A 27,513-nucleotide genomic window follows, 5' to 3' on the forward strand; every position below is an offset into this window, starting at 1 on the left:
ACCTCCCTCTTTCTGTCTCTCAAATAAATAAATATCAGCCAGAAGTAACAAGTTTACCTCTAAATCTCTAAACCCAAGCAGGAACTTTCATTACATTACCTCTTTTGTCTTCTCAGGTAGTCTACAACAGCAAGCATTGTTCTTTGTGACTGTTTATCCAAACAGCATCGGTACAAGGACTCTGGCTCTAACAAGGAAATGAACATGTCTCTTCTTAGTCCCAGACAATCTCAAGAAGGCACTTTCTTGTATGTGTCTTTCTCCCTCTATGCTATAAGGCTGTGACTATAGTACCAGACACATACTTGGTTCTTAGTAATATAAATAAATAATTGGAATTTAATGGCATTTCTTTTTCTTTCAAATGAAACAAATGTGGGCTGGAGAGATGGCTTAGCAGTTAAGCACTTGCCTGTGAAGCCGAAGGACCCTGGTTAGAGGTCTATTCTACAGGACCCACATAAGACAGATGCACAAGGTGGCGTATGCATCTGGAGTTTGTTTGCAGTGGCTGAACGCCCTGATGTTCCCATTCATTCTCTCTCTCTCTCTCTCTCTCTGCCACTTTCTCTCTGTCTGTTGTTCTCAAATAAATTAATTAATTTTTGAAAAAAGAAAAAAATTAGTTGGCCAGGCCAGCAGTGGTGGTGCATGCCTTTAATCCTAGCACTCAGGAGGCAGTGGTAGGAGGATTGCCGTGAGTTCAAGGCCATCCTGAAAGTACTTAGGGAATTTCAGGTCAGCCTGGATGAGAGTAAGACCATACCTCAAAGGACCAAAATAATAATAATAATAATAATAAGCTGGCCAGAGGACTAAAAATAAGTTTCTACTATCTCTCTTCCATAGTGCCTAAATATTTGATCAAGTTTATTTACTTAAATTTTCTTCCCCATGTTAAAATGGGAGGAGATGTTCACAGCTGTATTGCTAGTGCTAAGTATAATGTCCAATATACATGTTGAATTAACTGCTCCAATATTTATCCAAAATTTACTAAGGGTGTACTATAAAGAATTATGTGAGGCCGTTAGCCAGATGCACAAGGGGGCGCACGCATCTGGAGTTCATTTGCAGAGGCTGGAGGCCCTGGCGCGCCCATTCTCTCTCTCTCCCTCTATCTGTCTTTCTCTCTGTGTCTGTCGCTCTCAAATAAATAAATAAAAAAAAAATTTAAAAAAAAAAAAAAAAAAGAATTATGTGAGGCATGTTGCCATGTCTTGTAATCTCAGGACTCTAGAGACACAGGCAGAAGGATGAAGAATTCAAGACCAGCCTCAGCTAGACAGCACATGTGAAGCCAGTATGAGACACTATCTCAATAAATCAAAGGAAAAAAAAAAGATTCTCTCTCAAATAAATAAATAAAAATAAAAATGTTTTTTTAAAAGAGCTGGAAAGATGGCTTAGCTGTTAAGGCGCTTGCTTGCCTGCAAAAGTACCCAGATTTGATTCCCCATTACCTAAGTAAGTCAGATGATCAAGGAGACATGTGCCTCTGGAGCTCATTATCAGTAGCTACAGGTACTGGCATGGCACACCTACTCTCTCTTTCTCTTTCTCTTTCTCTTTCTCTTTCTCTTTCTCCCTCTCCCCTCTCCCCCCTCCCCATACTTCTCCCTCTCCCCTCTCCCTCCCCCATTCTCTCTTTCCCTAATTCTCTGTCATATAAATTAATAAAAATAAAATATTTTTAAAAATAAAATTTAAAAGTAGAAAAAAACATTTATTTTTGCTCATGTGTGTGCGTGCACATATGTGAGGGGGCATTTGGTATATGAACATGTACATGCCTGAGCAACGCCTAATGTGCATGACTGTGGCAGCTGAAGAATATATGTGGTATCCCACTCCATCCCTTTCCGCCCATTCGTATTTGAGCCACAGTCTCTTAGGATCCTGGAGCTTGCTATTTTTTTCATGAGCTCTGGAGATTCTCAGGTCTTTGCTCACTTATGGACTACAGTTGTAGACACCTCACATGGCCATGCCCAGTTACTTATGTGGGAGTGAACTTGACCAGTCTCTCAGGACTCTTCAGGTCCTCAAGCTTGCATAGGAAGTGCCCTTAACCACCAACCAATTGCTCCAGCCCAAGGGAAAAAAAAAAATTTTAAACCAGATATGGTGGTGCACAGCTTTAATCCTGGCAACTTAGGAGGTAGAGGTAGGATTGCTGTGAGTTCAAGGCCACCCTGAGACTACATAGTTAATTCCAGGTCAGCCAGAGCTAGAGTGAGATCCTGCCTCAAAAAAATTAATTTTATATAAAAAAGTATTACCCTAGGTGCTTTACAAGTATTATTTCATTGAAAACTTGCTACTTTTTTTTTTAATTTTCTTTATTTATTTATTTGAGAGGGACAGACACACAGAGAGAAAGACAGATAGAGGGAGAGAGAGAGAATGGGCGCGCCAGGGCTTCCAACCTCTGCAGACGAACTCCAGACGCGTGCGCCCCCTTGTGCATCTGGCTAATGTGGGACCTGGGGAACCGAGCCTTGAACCGGGGTCCTTAGGGTTCACAGGCAAGCGCTTAACCGCTAAGCCATCTCTCCAGCCCGAAAACTTGCTACTTTTATCTCCATTCTCTGGTTTATGAAACAGAAATGTGTAGTTACAGAAGTAAACACAGCTGAATTTTGTTATGTTTTCTAAGAGCTCTGACAACTAGAGTTTAAACTTAAATTTGGGATGGAGGGATGGCTTAGCAGTTAAGGCATTTGCTTGTAAAGCCAAAGGACTAGGTTCAATTCCCCAGGACCCATGTTAGCCAGATGCACAAGGGGGTGCACGTGCCTGGAGTTTGTTTGCAGTTGCCGGAGGCACTGGTGCACCCATTCATATTTTCTTTCTCCCTCCCTCCCTGTGTCTCTGTCAAATAAATAAATAAAAATAAAACAAAATAAACTTAAATCTACCTTTCTCTAGAATTAAGAGGTTAATAGCAAAGAGGAAAGTGTGGGGGGGGGGGTAGGGAATTACCATGGGATTTTTTTTTATAATCATGGAAAATGCTAATAAAAATTTTTAAAAAACAGTATAAACACGGTCAATTTAATAGAATACCTGAATCAGAATTTGCAGGAGTTGTAGAACGACTTGCCTGTGACAAATGTCTAAAACAGCTAGTGAAAAATCCTTGAACATGTGTAGACAGCAGATTTCTCCATGATTCCTTTGTATCTTGGAGTAAAATATCATGAACCAAGTATGGAAGCACAGTCTGACAAAAGTCAGCTTTCACCTAGAATACAGAACATATTCACTTAACTGACTAAAAGTAATATTGTTCATTCTCTATTGCTGACATACCAAACATAAAAAAAATACTAATATGCCAAGAATACAGTATAAATGCTAAAAACATATACATCAGGTAGTATTAAAAAAAAAAATACAAAACTGGGTGTGGTGACACATATTTGTAATCCCAGCACTTGGGAGGAGGAGGCAGGAGAATTGAGTTCAAGACTATCCTTGGCTACATAGCATGTTTGAGGCCAGTCCAGGTTACATGAGACCCAGCAACAAGCAAACAACAAAACAAAATAACAAAACCTATACTAAGCTAGGATGCCATGCCGTGCCTATTAGTTGGAGTATGATTGGTCATTTATTGCCTACAGGATACTGCTTATAAATGAAATTGTGTTACTATTTTAAAACACAATTTCAGACCTAGCAAGTATTAGGAACAACAACAGTAAGCTTCTTTCTGACTTGATGTACCAAAGCATGAGACAAAAACTGAAAGGCTGAATTGTGGTCCTTTCCTATACTCATTGAAGAACTGTAAGTGTCATGTTACACTTTTTAATAAACTCAAACATAATAGGATTTAGATATAAAATCTGGATAGTTATCTAAGTACAGAAAGTATTTTAATGTGGATGGCAAATTCAAATAGCACTCAAGATTACTTATTTCATTATTGGGAGTGGAGGGTTTCAAGGTAGGATCTTCATTCTAGTCCAGACCTGGATCTCACTGTATAGTACCAGGCTGGCCGCAAACTCATAGCAAACCTCCTAACTCTGCCTGAGTACTAGAATTAAAGGCTTGTGCCACCACACCCAGCAGCATTATTTTTTTCCATTCACCACACTCCATACACATCAAAGAGATTATAGATTACTAAATGACCTCCATCCCTCCCTCTCAATCCATCCCTCATTTCTTTTTTTTTTTTTTTTTTTTTTTTTGGTTTTTCGAGGTAAGGTTTCACTCTAGCCCAGGCTGACCTGGAATTCACTATAGAGTCTCAGGGTGGCCTTGAACTCATGGCGATCCTCCTACCTCTGCCTCCCAAGTGCTGGGATTAAAGGCGTGCGCCACCACGCCCGGCTTTCTATTTTTTAAGAGTCTTACTGTGTAAACCAGGGTGACACTGAATTCACTGTGTAGCCCAGGCTGGCTTATAATTCATGATTCTAGTGCCTTACACTCCTTAGTGCTGGGGTTACAAGTATGAGCCACCATTTCTGGTGAACACATTTTCCATTTGAAAGACAAGTTAAAAAGCCAGTTTGGGGGATTAGAGAGAGAGCTCAGCAGTTAAAGGCACTTGCTTGCAAACCCTGAACGCCCAGGTTTGATTCCCCAGTACTCATGTAAAACCAGAAGCACAAACTGGGGCATGCATCTGGAGTTCGTTTGCAGTGGCGGAAGACCCTACACACACACACTCTCTCTCTCTTATAAATAAATATTTTTAAAAGCCAGTTTGGGAAATAATAAATATAAGGCACTAGGGATTTGGGGGACAGAGATATACACACACATATTCAAGCATATGGAACATTTTATCTTCTAGTGCAAAGCTAAACTATTATAAATCTTAGCTTGAGAAACAAGTTATGTGCATGTTCAAGGAATCAGTGCAGGTTCCTACTGTAGAGACTATCATGACGTATTCACTGGCACTTTTCTGTAGCAAACAAGTGCTAATTGTAAGCTGCTTTCATCGTGGCTGGTTTAAAAACTTTCCTTATCAACTACTTAAAAGTAACAACATGGGCTGGAGAGATGGCTTAGCAGTTAAGCGCTTGCCTGTGAAGCCTAAGGACCCCAGTTCGAGGCTCAGTTCCCCAGGTCCCACGTTAGCCAGATGCACAAGGGGGCGCATGCGTCTGGAGTTCGTTTGCAGAGGCTGGAAGGCCTGGCGCGCCCATTCTCTCTCTCTTCCTCTATCTGTCTTTCTCTCTGTGTCTGTCGCTCTCAAATAAATAAATAAATAAATAATTTTTTAAAAAAAGGTAACAACATATTTGTCCCAGTCAGATACTGTATTTTCATCTTCTGTTGAGTCACTTTTGACAGCACTATACGTGAGGTTAGCTTGAATATCTTAGCACCATTTTATTGTCCTATTTTTGAGCTACACATTTTATAAAAGGCTACAATTTTTTTTTTTTTTTTTTTTTTTTTTTTTTTGCTGTTGTTTTGGTGCTGGAGATTGAACCCAGTACCTCATGAATGCTAAACACATAGTCTCCCGAGCTATACCTACAGACCTGAAAGACTATTAACTTTTTGTTTGGCATGGTGCATATATCTTTTCTGTTCATTGAAATAAACTGCACTGGACCTTCAAATGTCAATCAACAATGCTAACTGCTGTCCCACACTTTCCTCATTCATGAAAACATATCAGAAAGTTAATTTACGGAGTTGTTATCAAAAATTAATAAAGTTAGAGCTAATTTTTGGTTAATATAACTTAGAATCACCACTATTTTAACTATCATTACTAACAAATTATTCAAGATACTCCTTAGACTTCATCTACTATGATGCCATCCTAAAACTGAAGACTAAAAAGTTATACCTAGACAAAGATGATATGGAATACACTTATCACTTAACAGTCTTCTTGAATACATGGATCATAATCAGGTACACAGAAGTCAAATGTGATGAGAAAAGTAAAGAAAAACACACAGAAATTAAGTCAGATGGAAAAATCTTCTTACTTCACACAAGGGCTTTAATAATAGGAAAATTTCACTTTTTATGCCTCCACTGTCTAAAACAGCACAAGTCAATGTCTTTATCCAAATGTCATGATTTTCACTGTAGGGAATCCACAGATTTGCATCATCCAGGCCTTCTAGTAGGTTTTCTTTGACAATTTGGGGTACTTCTAAAAACTAGAATCAGAAAGTAAATTTAAAATATCAGAAAATCACTTCCTCTGTAAAATAAAACATTCAAGCACAAATACAAATAAAACTAAATATAGGGCTAGAGAGATGGCTTAGCAGTTAAGGTGCTTGCCTACAAAACCAAAGGACCCAGGGTCGATTGCCTAGGCCCCAAGTAAGCCAGATACACAAGGTGGCACATGCATTTGGAGTTCATTTGCAATGGCTACAGGCCCTGGCACACCCATTCTCTCTCTCTCTCTCTCTCTCATACATAATAAATAAGTAAATGAAAATATAATACTTTAAAAAATATATATATATATACTTAAAACTAAATCTGGAAGCAACAGATTACCCTCCCCACCCCCCACTTTTTTTTGTATTTTCGAGGTAGGTTTTCCCTCTAGTCCAGGCTGGTGATCCTGGAATGCCATACTTTCCCCCTGTCTCTCTCTCTCTGAAATAAATAAATAAAAATATTTAACAATAAACAGATAAAAATAAAATTAGACCCTAATTAGGCTGTATAGTGACACAGACCTGTAATCCCAAATACTTGCGGTGCGGCGTTGGTGGTATAGTGGTGAGCATAGCTGCCTTCCAAATACTTGGGAGCCGAGGCAGGAGAACTGCAAGCTCAAGATCTGCCTGGGTAATTTAGTAAGACCTTTTCTCAAAATAAAATTAAAAGCCAGGCATGGTGGTGCACGCCTTTAATCCCAGCACTTGGGAGGCAGAGGTAGGTGGATTGCCGTGAGTTCAAGGCCATCCCCAATCTGAGGGAAAGGGAGTGGGGAATATATTCTATGAGAGGGAGAGTGGTAGAATGGGATGGTTAAAAAAAAAAAAGACCAAACTAGGAAGAACCATGAGTTCATGTTAGCTCTGTCACTCACTAGCAGATATATTATATAAATCATATACTCTCTGCCTCATCAGTCTCAGAAAAAAAGGCCTATCATTAGCAACTTCCCTTAACCCAAAATGAATCACCAATTTTTTAGGTCACCTCAATTTTTCCTATTCTGCGATAATGAAAATAAAAATCCCTTGGAATCAAGAAGTATAGCCTGAAATACTTCTTTTTTTTAAATATTCTTTTTAACTTTTATTTATTTATTTGAGAGATACAGAAATAGGCAGAGGGAGAGAGAAAGAGAATGGGCATGCCAGGGCCTCCAGCCACTGCAAACGAACTCCAGATGCATGCACTCCCTTGTGCATCTGGCTTACATGGGTCCTGGGGAGTTGAACCTAGGTAGGTCCTTTGGCTTTGCAGACAAGTGCCTTAACTGCTAAGCCATCTCTCCAGCCCAGACTGAAGAACTTCTAGAAAAACACAAGTTAGTACATTACTATTTTAAGTACTTTGATATTCATAATCCAAAGCACATAACTGTTGTAGATGTAGTGGGTATTCAATAAGTATTAAGATACCTTTTTTTTTGATGTTCTAAAACACTGTAGATAAGTAAGCATGGGATCTGTTGTCATTTTATAAATCTCCCAGAAACTATGCCCAGTCTTTGTAGCCAAAATGCTTTTCAAACAAGTAACAGCAGCTGATCGAACTTTGACACTGAAAAACACAATTAATTTATTAATTATGAAAGTTGAGAAACTTCATGGAAAAAATTTTAAAACTATAAAATGGGGACAGGGAGATGGTTCACTGGATAAAGCACTCAAAAGCTTAAGCTGGAGTACCCAAATTCATTTCCCAGACTCTATGTAAAAAGACAGACCGTGGTGAGCTTATAGAACCCCTGCACGCTGATACTGATGCCCACATGAAAGTCTGAAACAGAACTATTTTCCAGAAGCCTGTAATAAGTCCAGCAAAGAACACAAGAGCAAGAATCCACAGAAACCCTGACTCAAAATGAGGTGAAAACACAGAACACTGACCCAAAGGTTGTCCACTGGCCTCCACAAGAATATCGAGGTATAGAGCTGGGCATGGTAGCGCACACCTTTAATCCCAGCACTCAGGAGGCAGAGGTAGGAGGATTGCCATGAGTTTGAGGCCACCCTGAGACTCCATAGTGAATTCCAGGTCAGCCTGGGCTACAATGAGAACCTACCTCAAAAAACCAAAAAAAAAAAAGAATATCGAGGTATTATATACAGACACACATACACAAACACTCTGAAATGTAATAAAATGAAACAACAATATTTTTAAATTATAAAATAAAGCTGGGGAAAATGTGTGTGGTAGTATATGCCATTACTCCCAGCACTCAGCAGGCCAAGGTGAGAGGATCACTTGAGTCTGAGGCAACCATGAGAATTCCAGGTCAGCCTGCGCTAAAACAAGACCTACCTCAAAATACAAAAAAATTAAAAGCTAGGTATAATGGTGCATACCATTAATCCCAGCACTGAGGTTGAGATAAGAGGCATTTGTAAATTTAAGGCCAGCCTAGAGTTTTAGAGTGATTTCAAGGTCAGCCTTGCTAGAATGAGACACCCTACCAAAAAAAAAGTACATGCTAGAAAATTTTATGTTTAGAACATTAAAGTAAAAAATATTGCCGTGAGTTTGAGGCCACCCTGAGACTACATAGTGAATTCCAGGTCAGCCTAGGCTACAGAAAGACTCTACCTCAAATAATAATAATAATAATAATGATAATGATAATAATAATAATATCTTTTTTAACATTTTTATTTATTTATTTACTTGAGAGAGGGAGAAAAAGAGGCACATACATAAAGAATGGGCATTTCAGGGCCTCCAGCCACTACAAATAATTTCCAGACATATTCGCCACCTTATCTGGCTGACATGGGCCCTGGGGAATTGAACCTTGCTCCTTTGGCTTTATCGGTAAATGCCTTAATCACTTAACCATCTCTCCAGCCCTGAAATTATTTTTAATAGTTCCTCAGCAAACTTGGAATACTAATCACTTTTACAGCAATTCTTGCTATACTTTAGTCTATATAATAATGTGTACAATATTATCATCATAAATTAAAAGAATTCTTAAGAAGAAACAACTTGGAAATAATACAGCCTAATAAATACAATTAATGGGAATAATAGAATATTCAGCTGAGAAAACAGCACTTGGGAGCTGAAGAAATGGCTTAGCAGTGAAGGCATTTGCTTGTAAAGCGAAAAGGATCCCAGCTCAATTCTCCAAGACCCACGTAAGCCAGATGCACACAAAAGTGCATGTGTCTGGAGTTTGTTTGCAGTGGCTGACGTGCCCATTCTCTCCCTCTGCCTCTTTCTCTCTCCCAAATAAATAAATATATTTAAAAAAAACAACATTTTGATCATAATGTTCCATTAAATCAATAATGGAAATATGGTACATATAAGAAGGAAAGGTAGAAAAATAAAGTCAAAATGTAAATTTATCTTAGAGGAATGCCTGGTTAAGAGAAACTGTTTGAAAGAGAAAAATAAAAAGGCCAGGCACAGTGGCTCATGCCTTTAATTCCAGCACTCGGGAGGCAGAGGTAGGAGGATCACTGTGAGTTCAAGGCCACCCTGAGACTACATAGTGAATCCAGGTCAGCCTGCACTACAGCGAGACCCTAGCTCATAAACACAAAAGCAAGGCCAGCTGGGCATGGTGACACACACCTTTAATCCCAACGATTGGGAAGTAGGAGGATCACCAAGAGTTCGAGGCTACCTTGAAACTACACAGTGAATTCCAGATCAGCCTGAGCTAGAGTGAGACCCTACCTTGAAAAACAAAACCAAATAAAGAAAAAAAAATCAAATTAAATCAATAAATAAAAAGGAAAAATGTCTGAATTTAATCCCAAAATGGTAGCAATGGGGTGTTCGCATATGAAAATCAATCAGTGAATAAATGAGAGGGCTTTGGATATAGCTTAGGGGTATATACAATGTGTGAGGGCCTAGGTCTAATCCCCAGTATTACAAGATGATGATAATTAATAGCAATAGAAGAAATGATGAAAGAATTATTTTCACAACTGTCAATCTAAAAAATATTGATCACATCTTGCAATTTGTTTTGAACAGGGAACAAATGAGCAATAAAAATTCTCTGATTAGCTTAAGATTTCTCAGGTAATAAATAGAAAGCATTTCTCCATGTATTATTTTAAAAGAATAAAACTAAAGCTTGCTGGGCATGGTGGCACATGCCTTTAATCCCAGCACTTAGGAGGCAGAGGTAGAAGGATCGTTGTGAGTTTGAGGCCACCCTGATAATGCATAGTGAATTCCAGGTCAGCCTGGGCTAGAATGAGACCCTCCCTCAAAAAAAAAAACAAAAAAACTAAAGCTTAGCTTGGAGGAGGATAACACCTATGGCTTTGAAAACTGTTTAAAATATCATTCCTTATGTTCCCTTATTCTTGTCTGTGTGAAACTACCTAGCTGTTTACTCACTTATTATTTTCTTTAAACATTTTATAAATATATATATCTTTTTTTTTTTTTTTGAGAGAGAGAGAGACAGAGAGAATGGGTGTGTGGGGACTTCTAGCCACTGCAAATGAACTCTACCATATGCCACCAGGTACACCTGGCTTACATGGGTTCTGGGGAGTCAAACCTGGGTCCTTAGGCAAGTGCCTTAATGGCTAAGCCATCTCTCCAACCCCTCTTTTATTGTTTGATAAACACACTCTGACTAGAACTTAAACCAGACATGATCTGAAATGCTCAGTACTCTTAACTGTTAAGAACACAGCAGGGCCGGACGTGGTGGTGCACGGCTTTAATCCCAGCACTAGGGAGGCAGAGATAGGAGGATTGTCATGAGTTTGAGGCCAACCTGGACCAGAGTGAGACCCTACCTCAAAAAACAAAACAAAAAAAAAAAACAGCAGGGTTAATGATTCAATGTCAGGAAATGTTAATTTGCATGAAGTATCATTCCCTTTGAATGTCAGATTAAGTAACTGATCAGACATAAGTACTCACCAATCTTCTATCAGTGTACTATTCAGGTAGGTCAGCATTAGTAAGGTCCACTGAAGCTCTTTATCTTCAAATAACTCAAGGGCTTTGGTGTAAGATGTATCTTTGTTATGCTGTATAGCTATAGTAGAGAAATTCACAGGGCCTATTTCTCCCAAGCAGCTTCCAACAGCCTCTACATATAGAAATTTCACTTCAGTACAGTCATAGCTAAGCAGGTATACATAACAACAAAATTTCTCATTTAAAAATATACCATTTTAGCTGGGTGTGGGGCGCACACCTTTAATCCCAGCACTCAGGAGGTAGAGGTAGGAGGATCGCAATGAGTTCGAGGCCATCCTGAAACTACATAGTGAATTCCAGGTCAGCCTGAGTTAGTGAGACTCTACCTTGAAAAAAAAAAAAACCTATTTTGTCATTCTTTAAGATCTTGAGTTTGTTTTCAAAGACGGACAGTAGATTAATGAAGCTAAAAGATATTATATGGTTTCCTTTTTCTATCATCCATGTGGGTATCCAATATTTCCCCCTACAGAAAACATAAGTAGATTATCTAGTTACAGATTATTAAGAATGAAAGGCTTCGGCTAGAGGGATGGCTTAGTGGTGAAGGCACTTGCCTGCAAAGCCTCCCTCCCTCCCTTCCTCTCTGTCAAATAAGTAAATAAATAAAAATAAAATATTTTTTAAGGGCTGGAGAGATGGCTTAGCGGTTAAGCGCTTGCCTGTGAAGCCTAAGGACCCCGGTTCGAGGCTCGGTTCCCCAGGTCCCACGTTAGCCAGATGCACAAGGGGGTGCACGCGTCTGGAGTTCATTTGCAGAGGCTGGAAGCCCTGGCGCGCCCATTCTCTCTCTCTCCCTCTATCTGTCTTTCTCTCTGTGTCTGTTGCTCTCAAATAAATAAATTTAAAAAAAAAATTTTTTTAAATACTTTAAGGGCTGGAGAGATGGCTTAGCAGTTAAGCGCTTGCCTGTGAAGCCTAAGGACCCCGGTTCAAGGCTTGATTCCCCAGGACCCCCATTCTCTCTCTCTCTTCCTCTCTATCTGCCTTTTTCTCACTTTCACTTTCAAATAAATAAATAAAAATAAAAACACTTTAAGAATGAAAGTCTTAACCTAAAAAGGAAATACACCACACAGCAGGTACCTACCGGAAAATGAAGAGACACTAGGGAATGACCAAAGAATCTGCACACAGAACTTCTTATTCTTTTATCTAAAGCAATGCTGTCATGACAACTCCAAGCAATTTTAATCATGATTTTTTTTTCAATCTAAGATCATCAAATGTTAATGCCTATGCTAAACACAATGTTATCTATATCTTAGGTGATCCTTCAAATTGCAGTAAAGTAAAGAACTTAAACAATTTTTATAATCTGAGTGTGACCAGGTGTGGTGGCACACACCTTTAATCCCAGCACTCGGGAGGCAGAGGTAGGAGCATTGTTGTGAGTTCAAGGCCACCCTGAGATTACCTAGTGAATTCCTGGTCAGACTGGGCTAGAGGGAGACCCTACCTCGAAAAACCATAAAAAAAAAAATCTGAGTTTGGTGGGGCTGGAGGGATAGCTTAGCAGTTAAGGTATATGCCTGCAAAGCCAAAGGACCGAGGTTTGATTCCCCAGGACCCACATTAGCCAGATGCACAAGGGGCGCACATGTCTGAAGTTCATTTGCAGTGGCTGGAGGCACTGGCACCCCCATTTTTTTCTCTCTCTCTGTTAAATACCTAAGTAAATAAAAATAAAATAAAGTGCTCAACACTGAACAGTCACTTGAAAAAAAAATCTAAGTTTGGAACTGGGGAGACAGTTGAGTACATAAACTGCTTGCTGTCAGTGCAAGTGTCAGGACCTGAGCATAGATTCCCTAGCACCCATGTAAATATGCCAAGCAGGAGTGGTAGTCTGTCTGTAATCCCAGTGCTTTAGGACAAGCTGGTTAGCTAAACCACTGGAACTGGCAAGTGAGAGATCCTGCCTCAATAAAATAAAGTGGACAGAGTGGAGACCTCTGGTCTCCAAACACACATGCACAAGCATACACATGCACACACACACACAAAACAAATATGAATTTAATACAGCTCTCCAAATATTTATTTTATCTTTTATATAAAGATTGGATACTGAGGGCTGGAAGGATGGCTTAGCAGTTAAGGAGTTTGCCTGCAAAGCCAAAGGACACAGGTTCAATTCCCCAGGACCCATGTTAGCCAGATGCACCAAGAGGGTGCACACATCTGGAGTTCGTTTGCATGCACACATCTGGAGTTCGTTTGCAGGGGCTGGAGGCCCTGGTGTACCCATTCTCTCTCTCTATCTATCCCTATTTCTCTGTCAAAAAAACAAATAATAAAAATTATATATACACACATATATATTAAATGGATACTGAATGTTAGTTATTATAAAATATCAGGAGTTAACTAATTTGCAACTTATATCTACATTTTTTTTTCTTATTTTGCTCTTTGGTTTTTCAAAGTAGGGTATCGTTTTAGCCCAGGATGACCAGAAATTCACTATGTTGTTTCAGGGTGGCCTCATACAGCAATCCTACCTCTGCCTCCCAAATGCCAGGATTAAAGGCATATGCTACCATGCCTGGCCTTTTTTTTTTTTTTTAAAGAGAGAGAGAGCAAATGAGAGCAAGAGCAAGAGAGAGAGAGAGACTGGCACACCAGGGCCTCAGCTATTGCAATCAAACTCCAGACATTTGTGCCACCCACCTTTTGTATATCTGGCTTACATGGGATCTGAAGAGTAGAACATGGGTCCTTAGGCAGGCAACTACCTTAAGCACTAAGCGATCTCACAAGCTCTTATATCTACATGAATTGTGTACATTCTTAAGGACTACAAAAGGAGGCTGCATAGAGATATCAAATTAGAAATTAACTAAGCTAGCATCTTGTATTTCTCCACCTCAAATGACAAACTTATATGTATTTGAGCACATTATAAAGAGCATTCAGCTACATAATTCACCTAAGACTTCTTTTTCACCAGGCTGCTTTACTGCCATCTTTGATAACTGCAACAAGCTGACAACTAGCTTCACCACAATGCCATCCTGTGGGTTACCTAAAAAAAATTTAGAGAAAATTGAATCAAATTATCATTAAACTTATCTTACAACATATATATATAAAATTACTTGGAAATTTGGAAAATTTTAGACAGTTTAAAATATTTTAAGTCATAGCCAGGTATGGGGTGCACACCTTTAATCCCAGCACTTGGGAAGCAGAGATAGGAGGATCACCATGAGTTTGAGGCCACCCTGAGACTACATAGTGAATTCCAGGTCAGCCTGAGCTAGTGAAACCCTACAAACCAACCAAACCAAATATATACACATATATATACACACATATATACATTTTATACACACACACACACACACAAATATATGTACATATATATCTATATAGAGAGAGTGTATGACTTTGAGCTTCCTTATAACCATGTGGAAATGTTTAGCAATACTTGGCAAACATTGAGAAAAAACTATTTAAAACAAATTGTATAGAAAAGTCAGTATCTTAACAAAAGTCACAAACATTAGAAGCAGAAAAATCATCCAATACTAAAGCTAGAAGGAACTTTGGTTAGGATGCTAAATCTAGCATTTAGAATGTAGACCAGTACCATCTGGGAAATGACATAATGATGACATAAAATTTTTCTGTACTGGCCTGGGGAGATGTCTTAGTGGTTAAGGTGCTTGCCTGCAAAGCCTAAGGACTCAGGTTTGATTCTCCAGGTCCCGTGTAAGCCAGATGCACAAGGTGGTGCATGCATTGGGAATTCATTTTCAGTGGCTAGAGGCCCTGGCATACCCATTCTCTCTCCCCGCTCCCTCTCCCCCTCTCTCTCACACAAATAAAAATAAATAAATAAATTATCTGTGCTGTTCAGTGACAGTGATTAACTATGTGCTCTAGTAAGAACATGACATGTGTTAGGTTCATAAACTGAATTTACAATTTCTTTGCTATAATCCATTTGAATTTAAGTGGACACAAATACCTAGTGGCTATATTGTATATAAAGTGGATCTAGCCAAAAATATACACCAGCAAAGAGAGTTGTATTCATCTTTTTTGTACTTTAGAACAAGTCCATTAGAAACTCTGAGCTCAGGTGGACAAGATCAAAATTAGTTTTAAAAGATACTAACGATGGGGTTGGAGAGATGGCTTAGCAGTTAAGGCATTTGTCTGCAAAGCCAAAGGATCGAGGTTTCATTCCCCAGGATCTATGTAAGCTACATGCAAAAGTTATGCATGTGTCTGGAGTTCTTTTGCAGTGACTAAAGGACCTGGTATGCCCATTCTCTCCCTCCCTCCCTTCTTCTATCTGTCTCTTTCTCCCTCTCTCTCTTTCTCTCTCAAATCTAATAAATTTAAATATATATTTTTTAAATACTAACAATAAAATGATATAATATAACCATGAACCTAATGGACATGGGAAGATGAAAGACAAACCCTAAGTATAAAACTTTCTCCTGAGTGCAATCTTGTAGTAACTCAAGTTAAATCAAGTTAGTATAGAACAGGGTTTAGTTTTTAAAAAGTATAACTATCCATATATATACGTATGTATGTATATATGTGTATGTACATATATATATATATACACACACATATATATATGGATAGTTATACTTTTATATATATATATGCAAAACATATAATGCTAAAAGGATTAAAACAAAATATATCTTTTATTAAAGTAGGTTTAAGTATCAAGCAAAAATATATTATCTTGTACATTTGATGAAAATTAATTTTTTTAAAAAAACAGTATATAGAGTAACATGACTATTTTCTTGGTTTGGAAAAATCATTCCAGCCAAAGATGGATAAAGTCAGAGTAGTTATGATGAGTCTATTTAAGAACAGCATTATGGTTCAAATGACAGATGAGTTGGGACTATGTTGGTGGCAATCAGACCAAGAAGAACATACAAAAGATTCTTTAAGAAACAGGATGGGGAGATGGCTCAGTAGTCAAGGGGACTTCCTTGCAAAGCCTACTAGCCTAAGTTCAATTCTGTAGTACACATATAAAGCTAGGTGAACAAAGTGGGCATATATTTTCAGTTTATTTACAAACCTGGGGTTTCTCTCCCTCCCTCTCTCTCAAAAGTAAATTTTTTTTTTTTTTTTTAAGAAACAGGGGCTGGAGAGATGGCTCAGTGGTTAAGGCACTTGCCTGCAAAGACTAACAACCCCAGTTCAATTCCTCAGTACCCACGTAAAGCCATATGCACAAAGTGGTACATGTATCAAGAGTTCATTTGCAGTGGCTGGAGGCCCTGGATCACCCACTCTTTATTATTCTCTTTCCCTCTATCTCTCTGCTTGCAAATAAATAAAATAAAAAGAAACAGGCAAAGAAGAAATCCATAACATTAAAATGAGTACCCTGAGAAGCTTTCATAATATCTATCATCTGATCTTTATGCTGTTCCAGCTGTCTTCGAAGATCCTTCAATCCTTCGAGCCTTGTCAGTGGAAGTGCATCATAAACACTCACTGAAAGAAAATGGTTAATTTCCTGAAAGAGAAAGTTAGTTTAAAATTAGTTGGATATTTACTGGTAAGTCTAAAGAATAAAGGAATAAAAGAAAAAAAAATTCTCATTTACAGACACCAAACACATCATCCAAACAAGGAGAAATAAGTTCCCTCTAGTAGTTTCTTATATCTACTGGATTTCAAGACTGTTATGGCATATACATTTAGAGAAAGAACCAAAATTTCTATTTACTTAGTAGATTAACTTTAATTTTACATCTAAATATATTTAAATGCTTTCATACTGACAGTCAAATGTAGAATGTAATTTTAAAGTTATAAAGATATTTATAAGATAAAATACAAATATAATTTTCAAGTTTATAAAAAGATTAAAACTTGTAAAGAAAACTAATAAAAAAAAAAGAACCACCAAATTACTTTCAAACCATTTGTAGATTTTTTTTTAATTTTTTTTTATTTATCTATCTGAGAGAGACAGACACAGAGAGAAAGGCAGAGAGAGAGAGAGAGAGAAAATGGGCGCGCCGGGGGCTCCAGCCCCTGCAAACGAACTCCAGACATGTGCGCCCCCTTGTGCATCTGGCTAACGTGGGTCCTGGGGAACAGAGCCTCGAACCAGGGTCCTTAGGCTTCACAGGCAAGCACTTAACCGCTAAGCCATCTCTCCAGCCCCATTTGTAGATTTTTGTATAGACATTAATTTATTTCCTGGAGATAATTTTTGTATATTGGAAGAATTAGAATGTCAGCAAAGGAAAAATAAAAGCTAAACACCATCTTTAATGGAAACATTACGTTGCCCCTTAAAGAAACAGATGGTAATTTTGAGGAATTGATGGACCGTAAGATCTTAAGTATGTTAAAATTTAAAAAATTTCATTACATTCTTTAAGTATTCAAATATGTATTTTTTTATTTGTGACAGAGAGAAAAAGGCAGAGAGAGAAAAATTAAGTATGTGTAGTCAAGGGCCACCTACCACTGTAAATTTACTCTAGACATATGTGCCACCTTGTACATCTGCTTTGTGTGGGTACTGGGGAACTGAATCTGTGCCCTTAGGGTCTGCAAGCAAGCACTTTTAACTGCTGAGCCATCTCTCAGTCTCTAAAATATGTACCTTTATCAGGAGGTTCTGATAAAAGTCATGCAATGCAAGGAGATGCACTAAGATTTATTTTTTATCTGTTAAGAGGGCACGTGTTACTGTTTTTCTTTTACCACAATAAAAAATATTTCATTTATACCACTAAAGCATTACTACTGCCTACGTTCTTCAGCACAAAACAGGAAGAAAAATAAAATATTTATACCTCCAAGAGTGAAAAGGGTCCTCTACTATATTTGATTTTCTGCTGAGTGGCACGCAAATCCTTAAAAACAACATGGTCAGGAAAAGGATCTAAAAGCTTAATGGTGAGGTAGAGGTTTTCATTGTTCTTGTTATCTATCACTAAGTATTTCAGCAGGTCCAAAACCTAAATAATTAAAAAATATATAAAATAATTATATTTCCAAGTAAGACAGCCAAATCCAATTATAACAAATGATTAAAACTCTGCAAACCAACTTTAGATAAAATTTTCTAGAGCCAGGCTTGGTAGCGCCTTTAATTCCAGCACTTAGAAAGCTGTGAGTTCAAGGCCAGCTTGGGACTACAGAGTGAGTTCCAGGTCAGTCTGGGCTAGATTGAGACCCAACCTCAAAACAGAACAACAACAACAACAACAAAATGTTCTAATACTTGTACGATACCCAGCTATTAGTTTCTATACTTTCAATTATTCAACAAAAAAGAACAGTGCTCTATAATGTGGGCATTAAGGCATAACTAACCCAATATTAATGAAACGTTTATATATCTTACACAATATCATGTTATGAACATTTCATTACTTTTTTTCACCACTTTTCACTACTTCTATACTTTACTATAACCAAACAAAAACTATTATATTTAATAGATCAAAATTATCAAGTGGTCTGTACTTAATTACAAAAAATTAATTCATTAACAATATGTTCCAGGGGCTGGAGAGAGATAGTGGTTAAGGTGCATGCTTATGAAGCCTAAGGACCCAGGTCCAATTCTCAAGTTCCCACATAAGCCAGATGCACATAGTGGCACATGCATCTGGAGTTTGTTTGCAGTGTCTGGAGGCCCTGGCATACCCATTATCCCTCTATCTCTCTCTCTCTCCCTCTCTATCTAATAAATAAATAAATAAATAAATAAATAAATAAATAAATAAAAATTAAAACTTATATATATGTGTGTGTATGTATGTATGTGTGTGTGTGTGTTTGTGTATATATATCTTCCAACCATCTGTCAAAAAGACATTTTCAAAAAAAAAATAAAATAAAAATTTTTAAAAAAAGACATTTTCATGGGCTTAGCAGTTAAGGTGCTTGTCTGTAAAGTCTAAGGACTCAGGTTTGATTCCCCAGTACCCTCATGAGCCACATGCACAAGGTGGCACATGCATCTGGAGTTTGTTCACAATGGCTAGAGGCCCTGATGCACCCATTCTCTCACTCTCTATCTACCTCTTTCTCTCTCTCAAATAAATGAACAAATACATTTTTTTAAAAAAAGATATTTTCATGAAAATCTCTAGTTATAGCAATTAAGCACAAAGCATCCAGTCCCTAACCATATCTCAAATATCATTTTAAGATGAACTGTGAATTTACCTGTTCTTGAACTTCTACCTGATCATCCACAAGATGAATAAGTGTACCAACAATAACATGAAGATGGTTTTCTAATGCATCCTTACAGTGAGTCACGGCTGCCTGGCAAACTCGACTTAAAAGATCACAACAAAGGGAGAAGCTGCGTAATGACACATCCATGAAATGAGAAGGCCTAACAGGAAAAAACAGGCTTGAGGAAACTACCTGAAATAACATTATTCAAAAATCATGTTTATTCATTTCTTACTTATATAGCTTGACAAAAAAGTCACTTTCATTTCTAATTCTTTTTTTAATTTTTTGTTTATTTTTATTTATTTATTTGAGAGTGACAGACAGAGAAAGAAGGAGAAAGACAGAGTGAGAGAATGGGCGCACCAGGGCTTCCAGCCACTGCCAACAAACTCGAGATGCGTGCGCCCCCTTGTGCACCTGGCTAACGTGGGTCCTGGGGAATCGAGCCTTGAACCAGGGTCCTTAGGCTTCACAGGCAAGTGCTTAACCACTAAGCCTTCTTTCTCTCCAGCCCTCATTTCTAATTCTTTAATGTATATAATCCAAAAATGGAAACATCAGCAAAATATAGAACAGGCCCTTCTAAGCTTCTGTATACTGACAGAAACATTAAAATTCAAGAAAACTGTCACAATAACTTGATCAGAACTCTATTGTAAAAAGATCAAAGGTTTAGAGCAATCAAGAAAATGATGAATAAGAGAGAGGGAACCAAAAACCACCTACCTATAGGAGAGCTTTCCAGTGCTTTGTTTTGTTTGCCCAATCTACTGCTAGGCTGCTTAATACAACAGACTGCTTATGGCAATGAGGAAAGGCAAAAACTTTTTTTTAAGAAATCAAAAGCAGTGGTACTGGCTGCAAAGAAGGTGTCATGGCTGCTACCACTGAGCTTTGGTCCTCAATCAGCAGTGACAGGAGCCTGGAATGAGGCTCCAGGCCCCACTTCACACGAGAGGTGCTCTGCAAAAGTGTTAGCTCTCTGCACACGCTAGCTGGACAGCTTAAACTCAAAGATGATGTGGTGGTTTGATTCAGGTGTCCCCCATAAACTTAGGTGTTCTGAATACTAGGCTCCCAGCTGATGGATATTTGGGAATTAATGCCTCCTGGAGGGAGTGTATTGTTGGGGGCTGGCTTATGGGTATTAAAGCCAGTTTCCCCTTGCCAGTGTTTGGCACACCCTTCAGTTGCTGTGGTCCATCTTATATTGGCCAGGGGGTGATGTCCACCCTCTGCTCATGCCATCGTTTTCCCCTGCCATCGTGAAGCTTCCCCTCGAGCCTGTAAGCCAAAATAAACCTCTTTTTCCCAGAAGCTACTCTTGGTTGGGTGATTTCTAACAGCAATGCGAACCTGACTGCAACAGTAAAGTGGTACCAAGGAGTGGGATTGCTGCTAGACACCTGACTGTGTGGCTCTGGCCTTTTGGAGCTGATTTTCAAGAGGACTGTGAGAGGATTTGAAACCTTGCCCTAAGAGATGCCTTGCAGTGCTGTAAGTACAGCTTGATGGACTATTCTGGTCAGAGCTGAAATACCTGAATGCAGTAAGAACTATGGACTGTGAGGTTTGGCTTATGAGGGTGAGAAAGAGCTTTGCCTGGACTGGGCTAGCAGTTTGTATGAAAAGCTTGCTGTAATGCCTGTGTCCTGAGAAGTTGTGCAGGGTTGCTTTGTGTAGAAATGAACTGGTGTGTGCAGAGGGATATGGCACAGAAAGAAAAATCTTTGGGTGAACTGTTGCCCGTTCAGCTGCAACTGAGAGATAACAACCTTTGAGACTGGGCTAGCTGACCTGCGCTGGGGCAACAAGAAGAATGTAGACTCTTTTGAAAGGGCCTGAGTGCTCAAGGAGTGTCTTGTTCTTCAAAGTCTGCTTTACTCCCCCCTGTATTAACAAATTGGCACCCTACCTGGTATCATGGAGTATACGAAATGCTGGAAAGAGGGTCATTGAGTTTGCAACACAGTCTTGTGTTTTGGAAATGGCCATGGGCAGTGTGAAGCAGGTTTGCTGGTTGCCTGCATAGAGACCCCATGGGGCCATGAGGATGAACTGTGGCTTGCAATGGAGACCCAGTGGAGATGCCGGGACCATGAGATGGCTGCCAAGGAGCTGCCGGCCCCGATGAAGTTTCCCAGTACTGTGAGTAGCCTAGCTGGAGGGGCAGAATTAGAATGCCAGAGACTTGTTGCTGGTTAGAATTATTGGACTTAAAGATTTGTCACTGGTTAGAGTTGCTGGACTTGAAGCTACAGAGTTTGATGTTTGCCCTGGTTGTTTTAAATCTTGTATTGATTGAATGTTTCTTTGCTATGCCCAATGCCATCTTTTGCAGTGTGAATATTTATTCTGTGCTATTACGGGTTTTTTAAGGGGTGTTTTTGGTATTATGGCTCAGTTAAAAGATCTTGAACTATGGGGATGTATGAACATCATTGGAATTGATAAAAACTATGGGGACTTTTAAAGTCAGACTGAATGCATTGTATTTTACATCATGTATGGATATCAGTTTATGGGGGCCAGGGGCGGAATGTGGTGGTTTGATTCAGGTGTCCCCCATAAACTTAGGTGTTCTGAATGCTAGGTTCCCAGCTGATGGATATTTGGGAATTAATGCCTCCTGGAAGGAGTGTATTGTTGGGGGCCGGCTTATGGGTATTAAAGCCAGTTTCCCCTTGCCAGTGTTTGGCACACCCTTCGGTTGCTGTGGTCCATCTTATATTGGCTAGGGGGTGATGTCCACCCTCTGCTCATGCCATCGTTTTCCCCTGCCATCGTGAAGCTTCCCCTCGAGCCTGTAAGCCAAAATAAACCTCTTTTTCCCAGAAGCTACTCTTGGTTGGGTGATTTCTACCAGCAATGCGAACCTGACTGCAACAGATGATGTGGTGAAAATTACAATCGATTGAACAAGCTCCAGAGCCTCTCAACATTCCAGCCTGCATTACTCTTTAGTGCACTTGAGCAACACATTTTATATTTACAGCCTTTTAAACCAAAACCTCATCCTTTGATAAAAGAGAATTCACCTATTGTTGAGGACATAAAGCAGAGAGCAAGAATTAGCTAAATGCTGAATTTCCCACTGGGGACTTACAAGAGGAAGAAAAATTCAAACACTGTGATTTAAGAGAAATCAAAAGCAATCACAAACCAGAAGGAATTTAGAAAGCTACACACATGCCCAATGATAGGTTTTTGCCCAGAAACAATTAGAAAACCTAAGCTTTTATTTAAGAATGAACCCAAGGATCAATGCCAGCCAGTGAAATACTGAACAAAAGCCCAGTAGTCAATCAGTAAAAACAGGAAAATCTGATTTATTGTCTCATGTCCTTTCCAGCCTTAGTGCTGCAAGCATCCAGGGAAACCATTATTGAAATCAAAGCAAAGACAGACAGCCTTCACTGGCCATACACAGCAAGGAAAACACTCTGAAGAAAAAAAAAAAAAAAACTGAGATGGAGATGAAGGGAGGTGAGAGATGGGAGACAGAGATGGAGGAGGAGAGGAAGAAGAAGAAAAAAAATAACAAAAGGTCACATATTGGAAAAGTGGAAATTCTGATTTCCATACTTAGCCTATTCTATATTGAAATGGCCAATATTCAGCAACAAAATTACAAAGTACATAAACAAAAAAAAGCATGGCTCATTTGAAAGAAAAATAGTACTGAGAAACAGTTCTTGAACTTCAGACATTGGAATTACTACAAAAAGAATTCAAAGCTGGGCTTGCTGGCATACATCTTTAATACCACAACTTGAGAGGCAGAAGTAGGAGAATTATGGTGAGATTAAGCAACCCTGAGACTACATAGTGAATTCCAGGCCAGCCTGGGCCAGAGTGAGACCCTACCTAGAAAAAAAAATAAAAGAAAAAAAAAGAAAAGAAAAGAATTCAAAAAACCTTTTAAGTTTGCTAAAATACAGAGGCTGAGGTAAGAGGATAACTGTGAGTTCAAGGCCTGCCTGAGCTACAGTGAAGCAACAGCATCAAAGTACAGAATAGGCACTCTAAGCTTCTGCAGTTTGATACAAAATTGAAAATCAAGAAGCTGTCACAAATCTACTTAATCAAAACTCTGTAAAAAGGTTCAAAGTTTACAGCAATCTGGGTAGGACGGGACCCTGCCTCAAAAGAAAAAAGGTAAAATATGCAAGAAAAGTAGTAGTGAAGGGAAATGTTCTGATAGTAAAAGCCTCCTCTTTAAAAAGCAGATCAGGACTGGAGAAGGTGCTTGCCTGCAAAGCCAAAGGACCAAGGTTCAATTCCTCAGAACTCACATAAGCCAGATGCTCAAGCTGGCACATGCATCTGGAAGTCATTTGCACCAGCTAGAGGCTCTGATGTGCGCATTCTCGCTCTCTCTGCCTCTTTCTCTCTCTCTCTCTCAAATAAATAAATAAATTTTTTTTAAAAAGGCATATCACAGCCTGGAGAGATGGCTCAGCAGTTAAAGGCACTTGCTTGCAAAGCCTGCTGTCCTGGGATTGATTTCCCCACTATCCAGATAAAGCCAGTAGCACATGCACCTGGAGTTCATTTGCACCAAGTAGCTGGAAACTGTGGCATGCCCATTCTCATTCAGTCTCTTCTCTCTCTGCTTACAAAAAAAAATACAAAATATTAAACCACATACACACACACAAATGTAAATGAGCAAAAGCACAAGCAATGAAAGGAAAACCAGGTGAGACTGCATCAAACTAAGAATGAGTTCCAGATGCATGTGCCACATTGTGCATCTAGTTTTACGTGGATACTGAAGAATTGAACCCCGGTCCTTAGGTTTTGCAGGCAAGTGCCTTAACCTCTAAGCCATCTCTCCAGATCTATTGTAGTACTAATGACAATAGTCAAGAAACGGAATCAAACTAAGTGTTTATCAACTGATAAATGAATAAGATAATATGGTATCCATGTACAACGGAGTATTATTCAGTCCAAAAAAAATAAAATAAAATCCTGTCACTTGTGACACTGGATGGAACTGGAAGTCATTTTAAAACAAAGACAGAAAGAAATACCACATGATCTGACTCATATGGAATGTAAGGAAGTTGATATTACAGAAGTTGAGAGTAGAATAATACTTAACAGAGCTAGAGAAAGGGATGCAGAAAGTTTGGTCAAGGGTAGTAAGTTAGAGTTAAATAGGAGAAAGAAATTTTGATATTCTACTACATAGCACAATGATTATAGGTAATAATAAAATACTTTTTTCAAATAAACTAGAAGCATTAGAAACATTCTCACAAATAATGATAGATGTTTGAGGAAATATTATTTGCTTCCCTTGATTTTAACATTACAAAAATGTATACTGAGCCGGGCGTGGTGGCGCACGCCTTTAATCCCAGCACTCGGTAGGCAGAGGTAGGAGGATTGCCATGAGTTCAAGGCCACCCTGAGATGACAGAGTTAATTCCAGGTTAGCCTGGACCAGAGTGAGACCCTACCTCGAAAAACCAAAAAAAAAAAAAAAAAAATGTATACTGCTCTGAAGCCCCAAATGGTACTCCCAAAATCTGTAAAGTATCGATTTTATAAAATGTAATATGCAGGTATAACACAAACTAACTGAGGTATATACCTCTTTAAAGCATATAAATTTACAATTAATAGGACCAGGAAGAAAGATTGATTATATATATGTTAGTCCAACAAATAATTTACCTTTTGTTGATGGAGTGAATCAAAGTATAAATAACATCTCGAAGAACAAAGGCCCAAGCTCCTCCCAAGCCAGTTTTTATATCCTTTAGTAATAAACTAACAAACAGGTGATATACTTTAAGAATTCTATGTTTTTTATACACATTATTTGTCTCAGCTGCTTGTTCACAAATGGCCAGAAGAATTTTCTGATAGGAATCCTAGAAAGTAGACATACATTTAATAAAAATCAGTTTGATGTCTATTTCAAAATTTTTTAATTGACAATTTATTTCATTTTCAGAGCATAAACTATAATTAAATAGCATATTATTATGTAATATGTTTCTTTAACTAAGTAAATGAATCATGAAACTGTAGCCTTACAGGTAATACATTTTAATGAAAGCTAACTAATGTACCAAGATACAAACTTGTGAGTTTTTCTTTTTTAAATTAATCAAGTAAGTTTTTCAAGTCTCCTTTTTAGTCTTTAAGGTGCACTTAGATTTTTCTAGGTGAAGAAGGAACTCTTACAAATTATTACACAAAAAGCATATACTTACAGGGCTTTTTGAAAGAATATCTAAAATGCTTTTAAACTTGGTCTTATGACAATTGCTGATATAGGCAAATGTTGCTTTAATAACATGTGATGGAAAATAGGGTGGATTAGGAGCAGGATCCAAATCCCTAAAAGAGTTGTCAGAAAAAATATATATATATGGTTATAATTTTCAAATTAGAATTAAACCACTGAACTTACAGAATGGAAATCTCAATAACCCTCAATTTTAAAATTACTTTTCTACTGAAAAATTATACACCTAAGAAAATCACAATTTTACTTCAAGAACTTAATCATAGATGATTTGCCTAAAATGATATGTTTAACTCCTGTTGCACAATTATGGAAGCTCCACAAATAAGCCTTAGCAATACTCACTTAAATCTGACTTAAAGTGCTAGGCCAGTACTATAAAAGCAGGCAATCAATTAGATCAGCAACATTATTTAGGATAAAGTTACATAAGTACAAGTATTTTTTTTTTTTTTTTAGTATTGGGACTATTTTATATGCCTAGTAGAGTGGGGCACATAAAAAAATTGAATGATATTTTCAAGTAGGTTATAATCAAGCCATAAAAATAACTCTGACACCCATGTAAAACCAAACAGATTGTATATCCAAATAAAACTGGACATTTAGAAGAAGCAGGGCAGTGGTTAAAGGCATTCCCTTCAAAAGCCTGATGACCTGGGTTTGATTCCCCAGTACCCACATAAAGTCTGGTGTACAAAGTGGCCCATGTGTCTGGAGTTCATTTGCAGCAGCAAGATACCCTGATATATGCATACTTTCTCTCTCACTCACTCTCTCAAATAAATAAATGTTTAAAAAACAACAAAAATTAAAAAAAATAAAAGGAGCAAGATAAGGAAAAGATGATTTAGAAATGAAAGTCATGAGCAAAAAGAGAACCAAGAATAAAGCACATAAAGAAAAAGATTAAGGGGCTGGAGAGATGGCTTAGTGGTTAAGGCACATGCCTGAGAAACCTAAGGAGCCAGGTTTGATTCTACAGGTCCCATGTTAGCCAGATGCACATTGTGGTGGATGTATCTGGAGTTTGTTTGTAGTGGCTAGATACCCTAGCATGCCCATTCTCTCTCTCTCCTTCCCTCCCTCTCTCTCTCTCCCCATCTCACTCTCTGAAAAAGAAAGAGACAGAGAGAGAGAGAGAGAGGGAGGAAGGAAGGAAGGAAGGAAGGAAGGAAGGAAGGAAGGAAGGAAGGAAGGAAGGAAGGAAGGAAGGAAGGAAGGAAGGAAGGAAGGAAGGAAAAGATTTAAAAGACATTAGATAGCACAATGTTCAAATATAGCAAGACTGAAATAATACTGGATTTTCCAATAAACTGATCAACAACAAGAAGCAGCAAGTACTGTGGGGAGCTTCAGTAAATGCAGATAGGCAATTACTTTGAGCCAAATGTGGCTACTTTTAATGATAAGAAGTTTTAGAAAAGTGCATATCTAAAACCAAATAGCCATCTGAAAGTGTTGACCAATAAACTCCAGAAGAGTTTATTAAGATGCAGCTAGTTCTTTAAGGTAAAAATGCACATACCCTGACAGAGTGTGGTGGCACACACTTTTAATCCCAGCACTCAGGAGGCAGAGGTGGGAGGATCACTGTGAGTTAGAGGCCAGCCTGAGACTACATAGTGAATTTCAGGTCAGCCTAGTCTAGAGCGAGACCCTACCTCAAAAACCCAAAAATATAAAATAAACACACATACCCTGAAAATTCACCAAGGTCAGTGCTGTGACTGGCTCCAGAATTAGCTGTTTCATGTAACGTCATCAACAACTCCACCACAATCTCTGGTAAATTACTAATGAATAAATGATCAATCTATAAGGCCAAAAAATATAAAATATATTAAATATGTTAATATCTTAAAAATGTGCTTTAGTCTTTAGTCTAAGCCACTTCAAAT

The 27,513-nt window shown here is 38.3% G+C and overlaps 1 protein-coding gene across 4 annotated transcripts in view; it reads right to left on the bottom strand.

Moving 5' to 3' along the window:
• Atm (ATM serine/threonine kinase) overlaps window positions 1-27,513 on the bottom strand; it is a 157,982-nt gene that overhangs the window by 62,498 nt on the left and 67,971 nt on the right. For all 4 annotated transcript variants that reach the window (XM_045145281.1, XM_004652950.2, XM_045145279.1 and 1 more), the window contains 12 exons: window positions 27,313-27,428; window positions 25,578-25,704; window positions 25,033-25,232; window positions 19,327-19,501; window positions 17,943-18,107; window positions 16,513-16,645; window positions 14,066-14,161; window positions 11,071-11,242; window positions 7,587-7,728; window positions 5,976-6,152; window positions 3,070-3,247; window positions 100-187 (listed from right to left, as the gene is read on the bottom strand). In XM_045145281.1, coding sequence (XP_045001216.1) covers window positions 100-187; window positions 3,070-3,247; window positions 5,976-6,152; window positions 7,587-7,728; window positions 11,071-11,242; window positions 14,066-14,161; window positions 16,513-16,645; window positions 17,943-18,107; window positions 19,327-19,501; window positions 25,033-25,232; window positions 25,578-25,704; window positions 27,313-27,428 — 1,769 coding nt within the window. The remainder of the gene's footprint in view (window positions 1-99; window positions 188-3,069; window positions 3,248-5,975; window positions 6,153-7,586; window positions 7,729-11,070; window positions 11,243-14,065; window positions 14,162-16,512; window positions 16,646-17,942; window positions 18,108-19,326; window positions 19,502-25,032; window positions 25,233-25,577; window positions 25,705-27,312; window positions 27,429-27,513) is intronic.

This window comes from Jaculus jaculus, chromosome 3, assembly GCF_020740685.1.
Source record: "Jaculus jaculus isolate mJacJac1 chromosome 3, mJacJac1.mat.Y.cur, whole genome shotgun sequence".
Classification (NCBI taxonomy): Eukaryota; Metazoa; Chordata; class Mammalia; order Rodentia; family Dipodidae; genus Jaculus; species Jaculus jaculus.